The 16,180-nt window shown below is 34.1% G+C and overlaps 1 protein-coding gene across 1 annotated transcript in view; it reads left to right on the forward strand.

The window, feature by feature from the left end:
* Nucleotides 1–16,180, forward strand: part of LRP1B (LDL receptor related protein 1B) — a gene marked incomplete at its 3' end in the record, with an annotated part of 1,343,287 nt that overhangs the window by 1,276,245 nt on the left and 50,862 nt on the right. Inside the window, exons 64-67 of the mRNA XM_037064526.1 lie at nt 546–639; nt 4,335–4,451; nt 4,758–4,877; nt 6,277–6,396. Coding sequence (XP_036920421.1) covers nt 546–639; nt 4,335–4,451; nt 4,758–4,877; nt 6,277–6,396 — 451 coding nt within the window. The remainder of the gene's footprint in view (nt 1–545; nt 640–4,334; nt 4,452–4,757; nt 4,878–6,276; nt 6,397–16,180) is intronic.

Consider the following 16,180-nt stretch of genomic DNA (forward strand, 5'->3'; position numbering starts at 1 on the left):
TTTATTGGCTAAGAGACAGATACTGAAAGATGTGAATTGAATTGCCCAAGATTCCTAGGAAAATACAAAGCAATTAAGTCAATTTAAAATAACTAAATTAATACTACCAGGTACCTCTTCCTGATATTCTTAATAAATTTTAGCCCTTCAGTGCTTAGCAAACTTTTTTCTATACGAGGCCACATAATAAATATTTCAGACTTCACTGGCCATAGGGTGTCTGTAGCATCTCAAGTACTCAACTCTGTCGTGAGACAAAAGCACCCGTAGATAATATGTAAATGGGTGATCTCCTCCGTTCTCAGGCAATCTCAGGAGGTTTTCCTGGATAATGCACTTTCCTGGCAGATTACTTGCAGATTATTCCACTACTGATTGTGGTGCATTTATTCCCTATCTTGGAATTATCTAAGACCGTTAGAGTTCACATCACCGCAAAAGATTAGGCTAGGACGTCCTGCCCTGGTGAGTTTTTAAATACCCATTATATCCATTATGTGTGCGTAGTGTTCTTTAAGCTTTTCTTCTTTTTTTTTTCTCTTTAGTTTCGTTGCAAAACTGATAAGTGTATTCCCTTCTGGTGGAAATGTGACACTGTAGATGACTGTGGCGATGGATCTGATGAACCTGATGACTGTCGTGAGTACATTGGTGAATGTAGAAATTTAGAATTTAGAGCTGTTTAAATCCTAGACATGAAGAGTTGGATCTAGATTTACACACTATTTTTTTCTAGTACTTTTTTCAAAATTATAACAAAGATTTTATGTCTATATTTAAAAATATAACAAAATGTGTAGCAATACCTTGCATATGTATCTGTAACTATTATGTTTTGAGTGGTGACATCAGAGATTTGTCAGTTTTTTTCTAATTCTTTTTTTACTTGTAGAGTAACTACATTGCTTGATATAGTTATCAGTAGGATAACATTAAGTATGATTTTGACTTAATACATCACCAATTCATAGGCAAAAATGAGAAAATTCTTAGAGTATTGCTCAATGACTGAAATTTTACCTTTAAAAATACAATTTTTCCATTTTTCTGTAAGTATTAAGACACTTAACACTTACAAAAAGTCAGATTTTTCCATTATAAATCATTCAGTTATGCACTTTAATATGCTCTTAGTAGTTGCTTAAAGTGATTAGCAATTATGTATGTCGTGACATCTGACTGGCATGGTTAGGTGCTGCTTTTTTTAATTTAAAAAAATTTAGCTATCTTTGGTAATTTTGCTTGTAATGAACAATCAGCGGACTTTTCTTTGATGACCTTCACAGTTCAGTCCATGGGTCATTCCAATGCTGATCTGTCAAGTTGAAAATGCTTATCGTCACTCATGATAATACCCTCAACATCCCAGTGGACAGTTACCATGATTTGGCCTTGACATTACATTCAAGATTTTTCTTAGGCTTGTGCTAAAGAAAGATACTCTACCATCACAGTGAAAGCTAGCTACGTTTTGCTATGTACTTTCTATCATGTAGTTACAAGGCTGTTTCAAACTTAGAATCATAAATAGTTACATTGACAATGTTTATTCCATCTCTCATTTGAAGTTCTTCCACAGAGCTAATTTATATGTTTGAAAAACAATAAGTAATTGCTTATTTATAAATATATATATTCAATAAGAAGAAAAAATGTTATAAAAGTCATCACTTTTCTACTATTTTTGTAAAGGTTTTATTTATTTGTATTTAGGCAGAGAAGAAGAGAGGGAGAGAAACAACAATGTGTGGTTGCCGCTCTCACATGCACCCTACTGGGACCTGGCCTGCAACCCTGACATGTGCCCTAGACTGGGCATCAAACCAGTGACCCTTGGATTCACAGGCCAGTGTTCAACCCACTGAGCCACACCAGCCAGGGCACTTGTCTACTATTTTTATGATTTTGAAAGATCTATAGTTCTTTGATTAATTAATATTGTTTTTGTTTTCACTATGAGAGATAATATTTAAAAAGTAGTATCTGAATGGGATAGATACACTATTATGCCCAAGTTATTCTTTTTTGAAATTATGGAATAGAAAGGATATCAAAATAATAAGAAATTATATTGGGTACCAATTGTGATTTACTTATTTAAAAAGGTCATTATTTCCCCATAATAAGATAAACTTCCTCATGATACAGTAAAAATGTAAATACAACTTATTTTTGAGATTGATCAAAATAAACATGCATAAATGTGTTAATTTAGTTCTCATGTGAAGATGACCTTTCCTGTCCAGGTTTCCTAAAGTTTTCTCTGAGCACTATTACCATGATGACCTGCAGAGAAAGTTCTTAACACCCAGTACTTTCCTTCTAATATAAGTTCCTGAGCTCTGGTTTTAATCTAGACCGAAATGTTATGCTGCAAGCACATTATTATAAAAACTACCTATATACTTAGTGTAATGAGTTTTCTACATTTTCCCATGTACAGAATGTATGGTGAGCAAACATAACTTTAATGTCTTTTGAGGGGAACCAAAGAGACATCTGGTATCCAAGAGCTTCTGTATGATTCTTATCCTGGTTAAATACTAATACCACGTGCTTTTATTGGTGGTATTATCTCTGTGATCTTTTAATAAATGATCTCTTACTTGGAGTTGATGGGTTAACAATACTGAATATCTGTAAGTACAATTCTTTGTGTTGAAAGTCGTGGTGAGGTGGCAAATAGGGTACATGAAGCTGTGGGGTGCTTAGTATTCATTTTGGAGTAGGTGCCTCATCAAAATTTGTGGTCAGCCTGATCTCAGTTTCACATACTAGCAAACATACATGTTTTTACATGAATGTAGATAAGAGAGATGCATCAGGAATTCTCTGACACCATGAGTTTGCAGTTACATTTCCCATGCTATTGTAATTCACCAAGGATCATTCTGAAGAGACATTTAAAAGTCAGATAGGCTTCCCCATTATTTCCCAGACATAGAAGAAGGAATATTACAGGAAACTTTGTAGGAAGCAATAGGAAATAGAGGAAATGAACAAACATGTTTAGATCATGAGAAAATGAAATATAACACAGTTTATACATTTAGTGTCATTAATTAATAAATGTTACAGGTTGGGAGTAAATAACCTTTAACATTTAAAAACTCACTTCTTTGGAAGTCACCATGAGTTAAGTTACTTTATTTTAATGTTAAGGAAATTTTAAATTAATACTATAATTATAAAATATAAGTTATTTCCCAAATAAAGTTTAAAATATAATTTATCAATATTCCATTGACTGAATTAATATATCATTTTAGTTTATATTAATGTCCAAGTCAGTGATTAATAACATGTATTATGATCATCAGTCAAAAAATAAATGTTTGATTGCCTGTGAGAAGTTTGTGAAAAGAATTCAGATTCAGACATGGATTTAAATTCCAAGTCTGACACTTGAAAACTGGAGGTTTAAGACTTAAATGAGACTTAATTTCCTCATTTATAAAAGTGGTTAGATGTTGTTGAAGAAAGGTTATGATGAGATTCAGTTAGTAACTTATATGAAAGGGTTTCACCGGTGCCTGATACATAGTAGATTCTCAATAAATCCTACTTTATTATTATTGATTTTTATAAACTCAGAAATATAGCAGATAAAATGAGCTATTACCTGAGATTTATTTACTATGATAAAATATGTATGGTATATAAAAATTTTTACTCTTTATATAATACTCTCCTTACCTTATTTTCCTATGTATAATGTATGTGCACATTTTTGTGTGCAATATACATGGGATTATTATGCTCATTATTATACCTAATGTATGTAATCATTATACTGAGAAGGGTGGAAATGGGAGGGAGGGGGGAGCAGGAGGGATGGGATAGGATGGGAGTAATAGACAGAAAGCTGTACTTGAAAAATAATTAAATACATTTTTAAAAAATGTAAAAAAAGAACACGAAGATTCTATTCAAATTAAATAACTATTAAAATTATTGATTTCAACCTTCAAAAAATATTATATTGAAGTAACTATTTTAAACAATTACAATGAATTCTATTCTGCTACTCAATCTCTCAATATCATTTTTGAAGTGAATAGACACTTGTATGTTTTTAAATGCATATCTTTATATGTTGTTAATTGCTTTCTTAATGTTAGTTTATGAAATATAATCTCTAGAACATCTGAGTTCCTCATAGCTTAGCTATGGACCTGAATCTAATGGCTATCTAAATGTGAGATAATCCCATTGTGTTCTTGGATATGTTTAATATAATAATATTATAAATATTTTGAATGTCAGAGAAGCACTCTTAAAGAAATCATGAGGTAAGCTGTCATTCCATGATACCCATGTGTTTCTTCCCCTAGCTGAATTTAAATGTCAGCCGGGCCGATTTCAATGTGGTACCGGGCTCTGTGCACTTCCTGCTTTCATCTGTGATGGAGAGAATGACTGTGGAGACAATTCAGATGAACTCAACTGTGGTAGGTGATTAATTTTTTAACTAAGGAACATAAATCTAGTTATTTTTTAAAGATTTTATTTATTTATCTTTAGAGGGGAAGGGAAGGAGAGAGGGACAGAAATATCAATGTATCGTTGCCTCTAGTGCATCCCCTGCTGGGAACTGGCCTGCAACCCAGGCATGTGCCCTGACTGGGAATCGAACTGCGATCGTGTGAACTACACCAGCCAGAGCTTAAATCTAATTCTTAACTACTTATGTCCTCACTGACTTAAATGCAGACACAGGTTTCAGCACAAATAATTTTGTTCATTGTATCTTTTAGATACACATGTCTGCCTCTCTGGTCAATTCAAGTGCACCAAGAATCAGAAATGTATCCCAGCAAACCTCAGATGCAATGGACAAGATGACTGTGGAGATGAGGAAGACGAAAGGGACTGCCGTAAGTCACCCTTAAATGCCCTGCCTCATCTTACTTCTGACTCCCAACTGAAAGTGCTCTAAAAACTATACTCATGAAGTGTAAATTCATACAGTATAGAAAAATATAATAACAATTATGCCAAATAATTCCAAGTAGCTGTCTATTGGGATGGGTTAAGAAGCTGTAAGTGAAAAAATATAGAGAAAATTAAGACATGGATGACCTACTTATAAAGCTACCTGGAGGTTTTGACAAACATGAAGTAAAATTCATTCATTCATATCATCCTTAAGAGAAGCAGGAAAAACAATATTAAAGGTGATTTTATTTATTTATATATATATATATATATATATATATATATTGCTCACAGTAAGTAGGTACAAGTAATCTTCCACTGATTAATTAGTTTATTGAAATTAACTCCATTTTAATTAGATATTGATTTTTCCCCATAAAATACATTTAAATGAATGAGGAGAAACAAAATCTGAGCAAAATAACAACAAAGTTATTTGTTGAAAACTGTAGTACATAATACACTATTTAATGTATCTTAACAAGCCATTTCAAAGAACAATAGTAAAACACCTTTTCATTTTATTCACCACTTATTTTAATCTCTACCAGAATTCAATTACTTTAAGTGGAAGAGAAAACAATGTACACACTTGTGTGTGAGCAGGAAGGCTGATGTGTTCACACACAGGCAGGCTCTGAACAATAGAGGACCTATCAAGTTTCAGGATTTCAACAGATACACTGTCAACATTTCTGTCTTGTTGAAGTTCTATTTTTTCTCCTCAAACATTCATCAGTAAATAAGTGCAGTCATCCAGTAATTTGATTAAGATGATGCATTGTAAAGTCTCTCACAGTTCTTTATGGTTAGTCATTCTTAAAGCTGATTCGTAAGCTGCCTAGGGTTTGTGAGGCAGTTGACAGTCTGAGTCAGATGTTCTCCCCTTTCCTCAAAACTCAACACAGCTAGAGATTTGGGTAAATGTTGTGCTTTTTATTTCTTCATTGATTAACATCTTCCAGTTCCAGTAGTTTTTCATTTATAAAATCTCCCTTGTATAAATTTTATTTTGTATTTATTATGAAAAACTTATTCTAAATGACCTTTAATTTTTGTTTATAAAATTAGTTTTAAAATCTAATCTAATTTTAGAGAGACTGTTTTGAAAAATCTGATTTTTATCAAATGTGTCATTAGAGAAATGTGTTTTATTTATCTCTATGAAAGGATATTAGGTACACACTACAATTAAAAGTTAAAACTCCTCACCTTCAGAGCCTTATTAATTAGAGGATGATACATTCTCAATTATCTTAAATATCGGTTTGTCTAATTGCTTTTTATATAAAGTATCCTTGCCCAAAGCCACATTTTAATAGGTATTTTCCTCTTAAGCTGAAAACAGCTGTTCTCCAGACTATTTCCAATGTAAAACTACCAAGCATTGCATTTCCAAGCTGTGGGTTTGTGATGAGGACCCAGACTGTGCAGATGCATCAGATGAGGCCAACTGTGGTGAGTGTTTGGTGACTGTGGATCTTACCTATCGTGTTTATGTTGTCATCCGCGATGGCCATAGCGAGACGAATTTGAGCACAATCCTGATGAAACTGAAGTCTTACATGAGAAAGGTTGTCTCTGTGTTCACAGACTCAACAACCTCAGGGTAGCTCTTTCATAAAAAGCATGGGGAAGTAAGGCAGAAGAGTCAGTATTGCTTAATGTAAGTCAAGACTGCTTCTGAAAATATAGATCAGAAAGATGGGATAAAACTGCAATCTCATTATATTAGAGTATGTAAATGACACTAGCATTTAATAAACAGAAACAATGAAACACTATCTTGTACTGTCCAACACTTCATTTTTATGCATAATGTCATATGATTTTTTATTCATTCAATAATATTTCCCTCTTAAACATTGTGAAATAAAAGAAAAAATAAAAATATTGGTTATGTTTTTAATAGATGACTGCTATCACTTGTTAGTATTTGATTCTGAAACATGAATATTTTCCTTTAATCCTTTATTTTACTTAAAATGATTATTTCTTAGTTAACATTGCAGAAATGGAGAACATAATCATTTTGTCTAATGAATTTTATCTTATCTTAAAAATGTCAACATCGTGATACAAGTAAAGAGTAGTTGTCACATGTTACTCATTTTATTAACATTTATTAAGCATTGAAGCCACTTTTTAGGCAAATATACCAAACTTTGCATTGTTGGGGAAATAAAAAGTTTAACTTAGTAACTGATTAGAGAAGACATAGTTTGCTTAAATTAAAAATAAGACTTTCAGGCTTCATAGACAAAATTGTGTTAAATATATTGCTAGAATTCACACTGCTCTTAATGAACATTTCTGAGAGAAACAAAATTTTAAAAAACCTTTATGGTCTCTGAAATTCTATTTATATTGAACAAAACTTATGGGCTACATGTATAATCACTGGCAATAATGCATCTTTGTTTTTTTCTAATGTCTTCCATGCAGTCGTGTCTTTAGAATAAACAACGAGAGTAGCTTATCATGATATCATGATATCATAACCACCCTTTTCCACTTTGTGGAATTGGTATTCATAATCAATTCACAAGGTCTCAAACTGCATTCATTGCTAACTTGTCCATAGCAATTATTAATAACCTTTGCTGATTAGTTTAGAATACTGACTAGTTTACTATATTTTATTATACATATATACTTATAAAAGTAAAATAATGACATATTTGCTATTAGCATAATTTCTTGGCTGGAATGTTATATCTAGATTGTGTTCTTGTTCTTCCTCCTCAATTTGATGTGAGTTAACTGCTTTGGTAGATTATATTGTGTTAACTGATAATTATCGATCATCATAAAAAATGTCTGATATTTATTTGATGTTTGACATATGGCATAGTAATTGTTAAAGGGTTCACAATAATTACTTCACTTAATTTCTTTATTTTCCCTATTTTATCAAAGAGGAAATTGAGGCCCAATGAGGGTATGAAATTTGCCCAAAGTTCCACAGTCAGTAAGTGGTGAAAGTGGAGCTTAAACCCAGGGTATTTGACACAAAAATATCTGCTTTGTGAACATAGCTTAAATCCACTTCACATTTTAGTGAACAAACTGATCTAACAAGCAAAACAGAGACAGACTTGTAGACAGAGAGCGGGATGGCAGCTGAGGGGGAGTGGTTAAAGGGTAGAGGGATGGGGCGAAAAGAACTCGTGGACATAATGGACAACAGTGTGGCAGTTGTGAGGGGGGCAGATCATGGGGCTAAATGGTAATGGAGAAATGCAATAAATAAAGCATCTTAAGTAAAAAAATAAACAAAATAAAATTGTTCTAAAATAGTTTTAAAAGCTTAAGTGTTAGGCATTGTTTTAATCATTATGTGAATTATATCATTTCATTATCACAACAATCCTGTGAGAGACATATTATTTTTATCCATAATTTAAAGGAAAGGATATAAAAACTCAGAGATTGTAAGTAATTTTCTCAGAGTCGCACAGGTGGTAGAGGGTGAGAAGATATTTGAATCCACGGGATTTGTCTCCAGACGCATACACTAAACCATTCATCAATAGAGCTGCCTTGACTTGCTTTAAATTTTCAATAAGGCAAGAAATTAAAACATAGATACAAATGATCCCAAACAAATCAGAAGAGGTAAATGTCATCAGAAGAAAATGCATACTTAAGTAGATTTTTAAAATAACCTGTTGTCATTGAGAGTGAGTGAGTGGGAGTAGGATGGCAATAGAGGCAATTTGAAGGCAATAATAAGCCGAAGAAAAAGTTAGTCTGTTAGTCTGTTAGTCTGTTAGTCTGTTAGTCTGTTTTTGTTTTCAGCATTCTTTAGTGGCTATTCTAAACATAGTGATAACTGTCCTCTTCCTGTAAGGGCATTCCATGTCCTCATGACCTCAAATGGAAATTTAGTTGCTTGCCACAAAGGTAATATTAAATTAAGTACAATGAAAACAGTAACATTAAATTCTAGTTTGACACAATTATAGTTTGGCAATGGCCTGTTAAAATCCAGTGAGTGTTAGAGAAGCCCTATCTTCCCATGACTGAACTCTTCGTAATAAAGCAACTAGGGACAATGAAGGAAAATTGAGCAGGGTATAACTTTCTCACCAGCCAGTCAATACCACCTAACTCTTTGTTCATACACTGAACCATCTGGTGTGTGTTTCACAGCTCACCATTCATGCCATGCAGGCCACACATTTAAAAACATTCATCGATTTTTCTTATACATTTTGTGTGAATTAATGATTTTTTTAATTTTTATTTTTTTATTTAATTCTTATTCAAGTACAGTTTCTGTTTTATATTCCCTGCCCTGCCCGCCGCAGTGCTCCCCACCTCCCTCCCATCTCCACCCCCCACCTTAGTTATTGTCCATGTGTCCTTTATACTTATTCATGTGAGTCCCTCCCCTTTTTCCCCATGATTCTCTCCCCTCTCCTCTCTGGACCCTGTCAGCCTGTTCCGTATTTGAGTGTCAATGGTCATATTTTGCTTGCTTGTTTGTTTTGTTGTTTAGATTCCTGTTTTTTTTAAATAATTTTTTATTTAATTTTTGTTCAAGTACAGCTTTTTGTCTTATGTTCCCAACTCTGCCCTACCCTGCCCCATGCTCCCCGCCTCCCTCCCATTTCCGGCCCCACCCTTAGTTATTGTCCATGTGTCCTTTATACTTGTTCATGTGAGTCCATTCCCTTTTCCCCTATGATTCTTAAATAGATGAAAATATAAGTGGCTATTGAGATGAAACTTTGTTCGTGCTAACATTATATACCCTTATTATGCTGTCAAAAGCTTTTTTTTTAATTTTACATTTTTATTTTATTATTATTTTTTAATTTAATTATTGTTCAAGTACAGTTTTCTGTCTTTTACTCCCATTCCAGCCCACCCTCCCTAGTGCTCCCCACCTCCCTCCCAATCCCCCCCACCTTAGTTTTTTTCCATGTGTCTTTTATACTTGTTCCTGTGAACAAAGCAAACAAGCAAGCAAAATATAACCAAAGACACTGAAATACAGAACATGCTTTCAAAAGCTTTTACCATGCAGAGTGAAGGTTATTAACACTATACTTTGTTCCAATATTTTAAAAACTTTTATGAGAAAGTATTAGTTTTTTCTTAATTTATAAAACTTGGTTATTGGCTAATAGGCACAAATTGTCCAGATTCTTTTTTGGAAGATACAGTTAAGTCTTAGCACTGAATGTTGTATTTGTTGGCACTGAAACAAATGCAAAAATATGGACAAGCTAAAATCCCTAGTTTAGAACAATTAAACTGAAAGTAATTACTTGTGACTCTATTGACTGACTAAAGGTATGACTCTCCAAGAACTGTCAGTGTGTGTTGAGGGGGCAGTGGTACTTACCTCACATTCCAGAGACTTTTTTAATGTAATTTGATTTTCCAAGCTGGAATTTAGTACTTCTTGATACTGCAAAATTACCCATTTACTATCTATTTGGTTTCATTTTTTGGCTGAATGCTGTAACTTGGTAATATTTAGCATCTTACAGATGGAAAGAATTCACTAATCATGTTGCTGAATTAAAACCAAATGCATTTCTAAACCACAAAAAGTGATGGAGCTGAAAATATTAAGTCTACTCAGTTCCATGTCAAATGCATATAGTGTTATAATGTTCATGGAATCTGAAAGAAATAGGTCATTTGAGGCCATCTGGTTAAAGTAGGTCTGTGTTTGTGAGTCATCATCTATACAAACAAACAAAAATAAAAACACCCCTTTATATCTAAAGTTGTCATACTATAAATGAAACCTGCTTTTTATTTTTATCTTTTCCAATAGAAATTTTGAAAACCTCAACACCATCCCTTGTGTAAAAGCCCTCTGTTTCATTATTCTCAACTTACATTTTTTTACATTCTTGTTTAGGTCAAATGATTTCATTTTGTGTAGTCTCTCTCCATGGGGTATAGTTTTCATTCTGATAATCAGTATCTCTCTCCCCTGAAACCATCTCCATTTCTATACTGCAATTATGATCTGTGGAACAGAATATACATTTTCAGTCAGATAATGTGCTCTCTTCTGTTCTCCACTACTGTATATCCACTTTTGTATTGTAATACTGTGTTTAATTCAAACCACGTAAAACCAGTGTTTCCCCTGTTGATCCAGAGCTGATTTCTATAACCTGAAATTAGAAAAATTTTGTATCTATTATACCAGATTTTCACCATCATCTACTAATAAATTGTTTTTATATAGTTTGATGTATTCTAATGAAGTCTCCTGTCTCCTTTGCCAAAGTATAAATTTTAGGAGGGCTAAATTACATATCTTCTATTTCCTAATATATACCTATTACTTAGTGTAGAATCTAAGACAAATAAATATTTGAGAAATTAGTGAAGGAAAGAAATAAAAATACAGATGTTATTTGGTTCAGCTAAATATAAGAACTTTCTCCTCTAAATCTGAACTTGGGGACTCTAATTTCCTTTTTTAAAATTTATATACATTTTTTTCCATTTTTGTGTAAGTACTGCTTTTCCTCTTTATCGATTTAATACTTTAGGCTTGATTAGTGTGCAAAATTGACTTAAATTGTAAGGAGGTTTCAAAATACAGAATCATTGACGTCTTCTGTCAAACTTACACAGTGAGGTGTGCCTCCCCAGAGGAGGACGGCCCGGCTATGGAGTACATGGACAGCGCTGTGAACAGGGACCATAAACGCTGAGTTAGTCAGAACCCAGCTCCATTTTTTATTTCAACAGTCATTAATTGGGTAGATTTCTTCAGGTGTTGACTATTTTCTTAACTGTAAACAGATATAATAATTTTCTCCTTAGAAACCCGATGAGAGAGTTAAAAGAAATAAAAGTGTGCAAGTGTCCAGTATATATATATATATATGTATATATATATATATATGTATATATATATACACATATATATATATAAGTGAACAGTAGGCCCTCAAAAGTAGTTTTTTGTTTCTTTTTCAACACTTTTTTGCTAAATACTTCGTATTGACATAGGATAAAACACTCAAATTATGCATTCTGTAATGGAGGCTGTAACGTTACAGGAATAAATAAGACATTTAACTACATATAATAAAATTTTATGACACCAAAATAAAGAGTTACAAAGAGTTTGTGATATAAGAGAATAATGCCCAGTATAATAACAAATGCTGAAGATCATGTATTATTAGTATGATCTTAAGGTGTTTATTATATCTTTTCCACAAAGCCTTAGAATCATAATTTTGTATATGTACTACACTTTGTGAGTCCTGTTTGTTTAATGGCTTTAGTGAAGTAAAATGTGCAATATATTAAGTTTGAACAGGTTTACACACCACAATCAATATAATGAACATATTAATCACTCCTAGAAACATCTTGCTCTGCTTCACAGTACCTGTCTTTGCCACCACTTCTTGCTTCCCTGCCTCCTCAGACAACCGTTTATCTGCTTTCAGTCACCGTAGATCAGTGTGCATTTAGACAAAATGAAGCCATACAGTGTGCATTCACTTTGGATCATTTCATTCCATGTGGCACCAGAAGAGGTAGCCTCTGCCCTTGATGCCCCCCTTAGGTTCTTCAAGCTACCAAATAAACTTCCAATACATTCCTTTTCCCCTAAGTTTGCCAGTTTTTGTTTTTAATTATTTCAAAGATCTCCATGACTAATGCACAACTCGTAATATATGCCTCTTCTCTGAAATGTTCTTTTCTGGCAACACCAAATTTATTATATTTCTCACATATTGAGACTCCAGCAAAACTCTTTATCCTTTTTTTCCATTTGAATCACTTCATGGACTTATTCAAATGCCTGTGCTGAGACCACAGGTAATCTTCATTTCTTGTTGAATACTGCTTTCTCCCCGTCCTTGTTTCATTGAGATGTAACTGTCATGCAACCATGTGTCAGTTTAGTTGTACATGATGGTTTAATGCATGTACACATTGTGAAATAACCACCACATTAAGTTTCATTAACATTTTCCACCTTACATAGTCATATTATTTTTTTTCTTTTGTATCATCTTATTTGTCTCATCTTGTGCCATTTGTGCTCTGTTCCTTTCCCTTCTTTCTCTACTAGCCATTTACCTTGTTAGGTGTCTGATTTTTTGTGTTTCTGTAAATAGTTTTGAGATTTGTTTTGCGATATTGTTAAGTTACTTAAATCAGTGTTATCCATTGATTTTTAGATTTTAAGATTTGTTAGGTGGGGACAGAGCAGCTGTTTTCTGTTTGTTTGTTTCTGTTTTGTTCATTTTGTTTGTTTTTCCCCTTGGAACTAACTATTCTCTTTGGAGGCAATACCCTCAAAACTCTACCCAGTGTCCCGTGCATTATAAATAGTTTAGTCTGACTTAGTAGGAACAGGCACTATTTCAGATCCTGTGGTAACTACAGATACTGTTCCTTATGATCCTTTTGGGTGGTTCTCTTGCTGGCTTCTGGTAGTTTTTTTTTCATTTGTGTACACTGAATAATTCTCTGCTGAATACTCAAGAAAGACCCTTTGCAAATCTCTGGGGTTCATATTCTGTACAGCATTCTCTCCTTCATTACTGTCCTGATAACTATGATGGTCTCATTGGACTCTTGGTTGTCTTGTTAGCTCATGGAATCCACAGGTTTTGCCTAACTTTACTTCTTTCATGTTGCAGTGGGGAAACTTACAATACAATAAGGTTGAGCAGGATTAGGGATCACCTAATTTTCTGTCTTTCAGACATCATTATCTCTTGTTGCCTGATGTTTAGTATCTTCACAATCATTGTTTCATGTAACATATCTATATCTATCTATCTATCTATCTATCTATCTATCTATTATCTTTATCTATATCTGTTTCTAATCTATATCTATCTATAGATTATTTTTTCAGGTGGGAGGATAAATCTGGTCATTGCTCCTTCAAAAAGTTCAAAAAATTTTTGGTTTTTATGAATCTCACCTTCTTTGAAAAATCTTCAGTGTTTAGCTTTATTTGTCCTCCCCTGATATTTCAGCCCTAATATCCCAGACATTGAGTCATTATCTATTCTTTTGAAGATTATATTTCTCTAGGTGTTAACCACTGTATTAAGGCATCATTCAAGTCCTAACATACATATGGAGAAGTTAGCATTTGTAACCATTTTGGAATAACACAGATGCATTAAATGGGGTCAGAATTCTCAAAATACTCTGATGTTATTCTAATAGAGTCTTAACAGTATTATGTCATTTCTGGTCTACAAGAAAGGGTGCACATTACGTTAATCAGTTGTAGGTACTTAGAGATAAAGTATTGTAAGTTCTTGTATTGTAGCCTTTGGACTCTCATTACATGGGGTAGGGGATTTTTAAACAAACTTTTGGAACTATTTAGAAGGGAAACTGTAGATATGTAGCTGAGTATAGAACTCACTATAAATTCTCTAGGTTTATAATTTTTTAAGGAATATGACTCTGTGTTCAGACTAAATTATAACACTTGTAGGTGAGGCTATATCACAAGTAACTTAGCACTTTTTCCTTATTTTACAGTATTTTGAGAGTGGCTACGCTATACTCTGATATTATTTTTTACACCACATTTTGTGCCCAGAAATCTCTCCCTGTATAGCAATGAAGTAAAATAACTGGTTTGTTAGACATTTCTATATTTTATATTTATTTGATCCATAGGCATTGTCAGGCTAGGATGGGCTATTTTAAAATCTTGACATCTAATAGAAGAACAATTTACAATAGCCAAGTGCTAGTCTGGAGAGCATTATACTAAGTGAAATAAACCAGATAATGAAAGACAAATACCATATGATCTCACTTATAAGCAGAATTTAATCAACAAAACAAACAAGCAAGCAAAATATAACCAGGGACATTGAAATGAAGAACAAACTGACAATAACCAGAGAGAAATAGGGAGAGGGATAATGGGGGGAAATAGGGGAAGGGTTGTCAAGGAACATGTATAAAAGACACATGGACAAAGCCAAAGGGGGGTAGGATTAAGGGTGAGAGGTGGGGAGAGATTGGGCCGGGGGCAGTGGTGGCAGGGAAATGGACACAACTCTATTTGAACAACAATAAAAAATAAAACAACATCTGGGCATTTATCTACATAATTAATATATGAAGAATGGTAGTTGTCTACACAAAAGGAGACACATTCAGAACCCTGGTAAAAATGTATCACATTGGAGTTCATGGGTTATTCATGGCTAATGGATCTGCTTCTATGGTGAAAGGGTACCAGCCCAACCTCAATCTGCTGTTCTATAACTGGACCAAGGCCCAGTACAGTAATTTATCATTTCAGTGTAGCCTCTGTCTCAATCCCTTAAAGACTAGAGAGTGTGGTAAAAGACAAGAAAGTTCCCAATGGGTAGGAACCAGAAGCTGGGAGAATGTGCTGTAAGCAAGATGTTAACTACATTCAGGATCCAGGACAGGCTTTCAGAAAGAAGGAAGATACCATATGATCTCACCTTTAACTGGAACATAATCCACACACACACAAAAAGCAAACAAAATATAACCAGAGTAATTGAAATCAAGAACAATCTAATAATAGCCAGAGCCAGGGGAGAGATAGTAGGAAGAAGAGTTTTCAGGAACTAATATAAAGGACACATGGACAAAACCAAGGGGGAGGGTGGAATCAAGGCGGGGAGGTGGGTTTGGCTGGGGGGGGGTGGATAGCGGGAGGGGGGAGAATGCAAACAACTGCAACTGAACAACAATAAAGTAATTTAAAAAGAAAGAAAAAAGGCAGAGACACAGTGGTGAGTATAAAATGAAATCAGCCTCCTTTTCTTTGTCAGAATCCATCCTGTTACGCCCGAGTTGCTAAAGAAACCAGACAGACTGCAGTGAGCTAAGGAGCAGGTTTTATTAGCAGGGACTAAGAGGGAAAGTGGGCCAAACCAAGGGAGGTTGGGGAGCCAACCAAGAAAGTTTAGGACTCACTCAGTTGTTCTTAGGGTAGGAATTTGAAGTGCAAAAATCCATGAAGGGTAACTGGTTGGGGTATCAGTCTGACTGGCTAGAGATGGTTGCTGGGTGCTATTTCTGCTGCCCATTGTGCTTGGTACATCTTGTCAGGCTCAAGTTAAAGCCGCATCCTGTTGGGCCAGATTGGCCAACCCCAGACCCTGATCTTAGCCAGGCATCTGTTTGTCCTAGGTAGGGTCAGCAGGCAGCTTCCCAGGCAGGCATTTTCCCAGGCTACAGTTTCCCATGGTACAGTTTTCTTGCCTGGTGATTT

Source organism: Sturnira hondurensis, unplaced genomic scaffold, assembly GCF_014824575.4.
Source record: "Sturnira hondurensis isolate 20B ecotype Veracruz unplaced genomic scaffold, ASM1482457v3 Scaffold0015475, whole genome shotgun sequence".
In the NCBI taxonomy this organism is placed as follows: Eukaryota; Metazoa; Chordata; class Mammalia; order Chiroptera; family Phyllostomidae; genus Sturnira; species Sturnira hondurensis.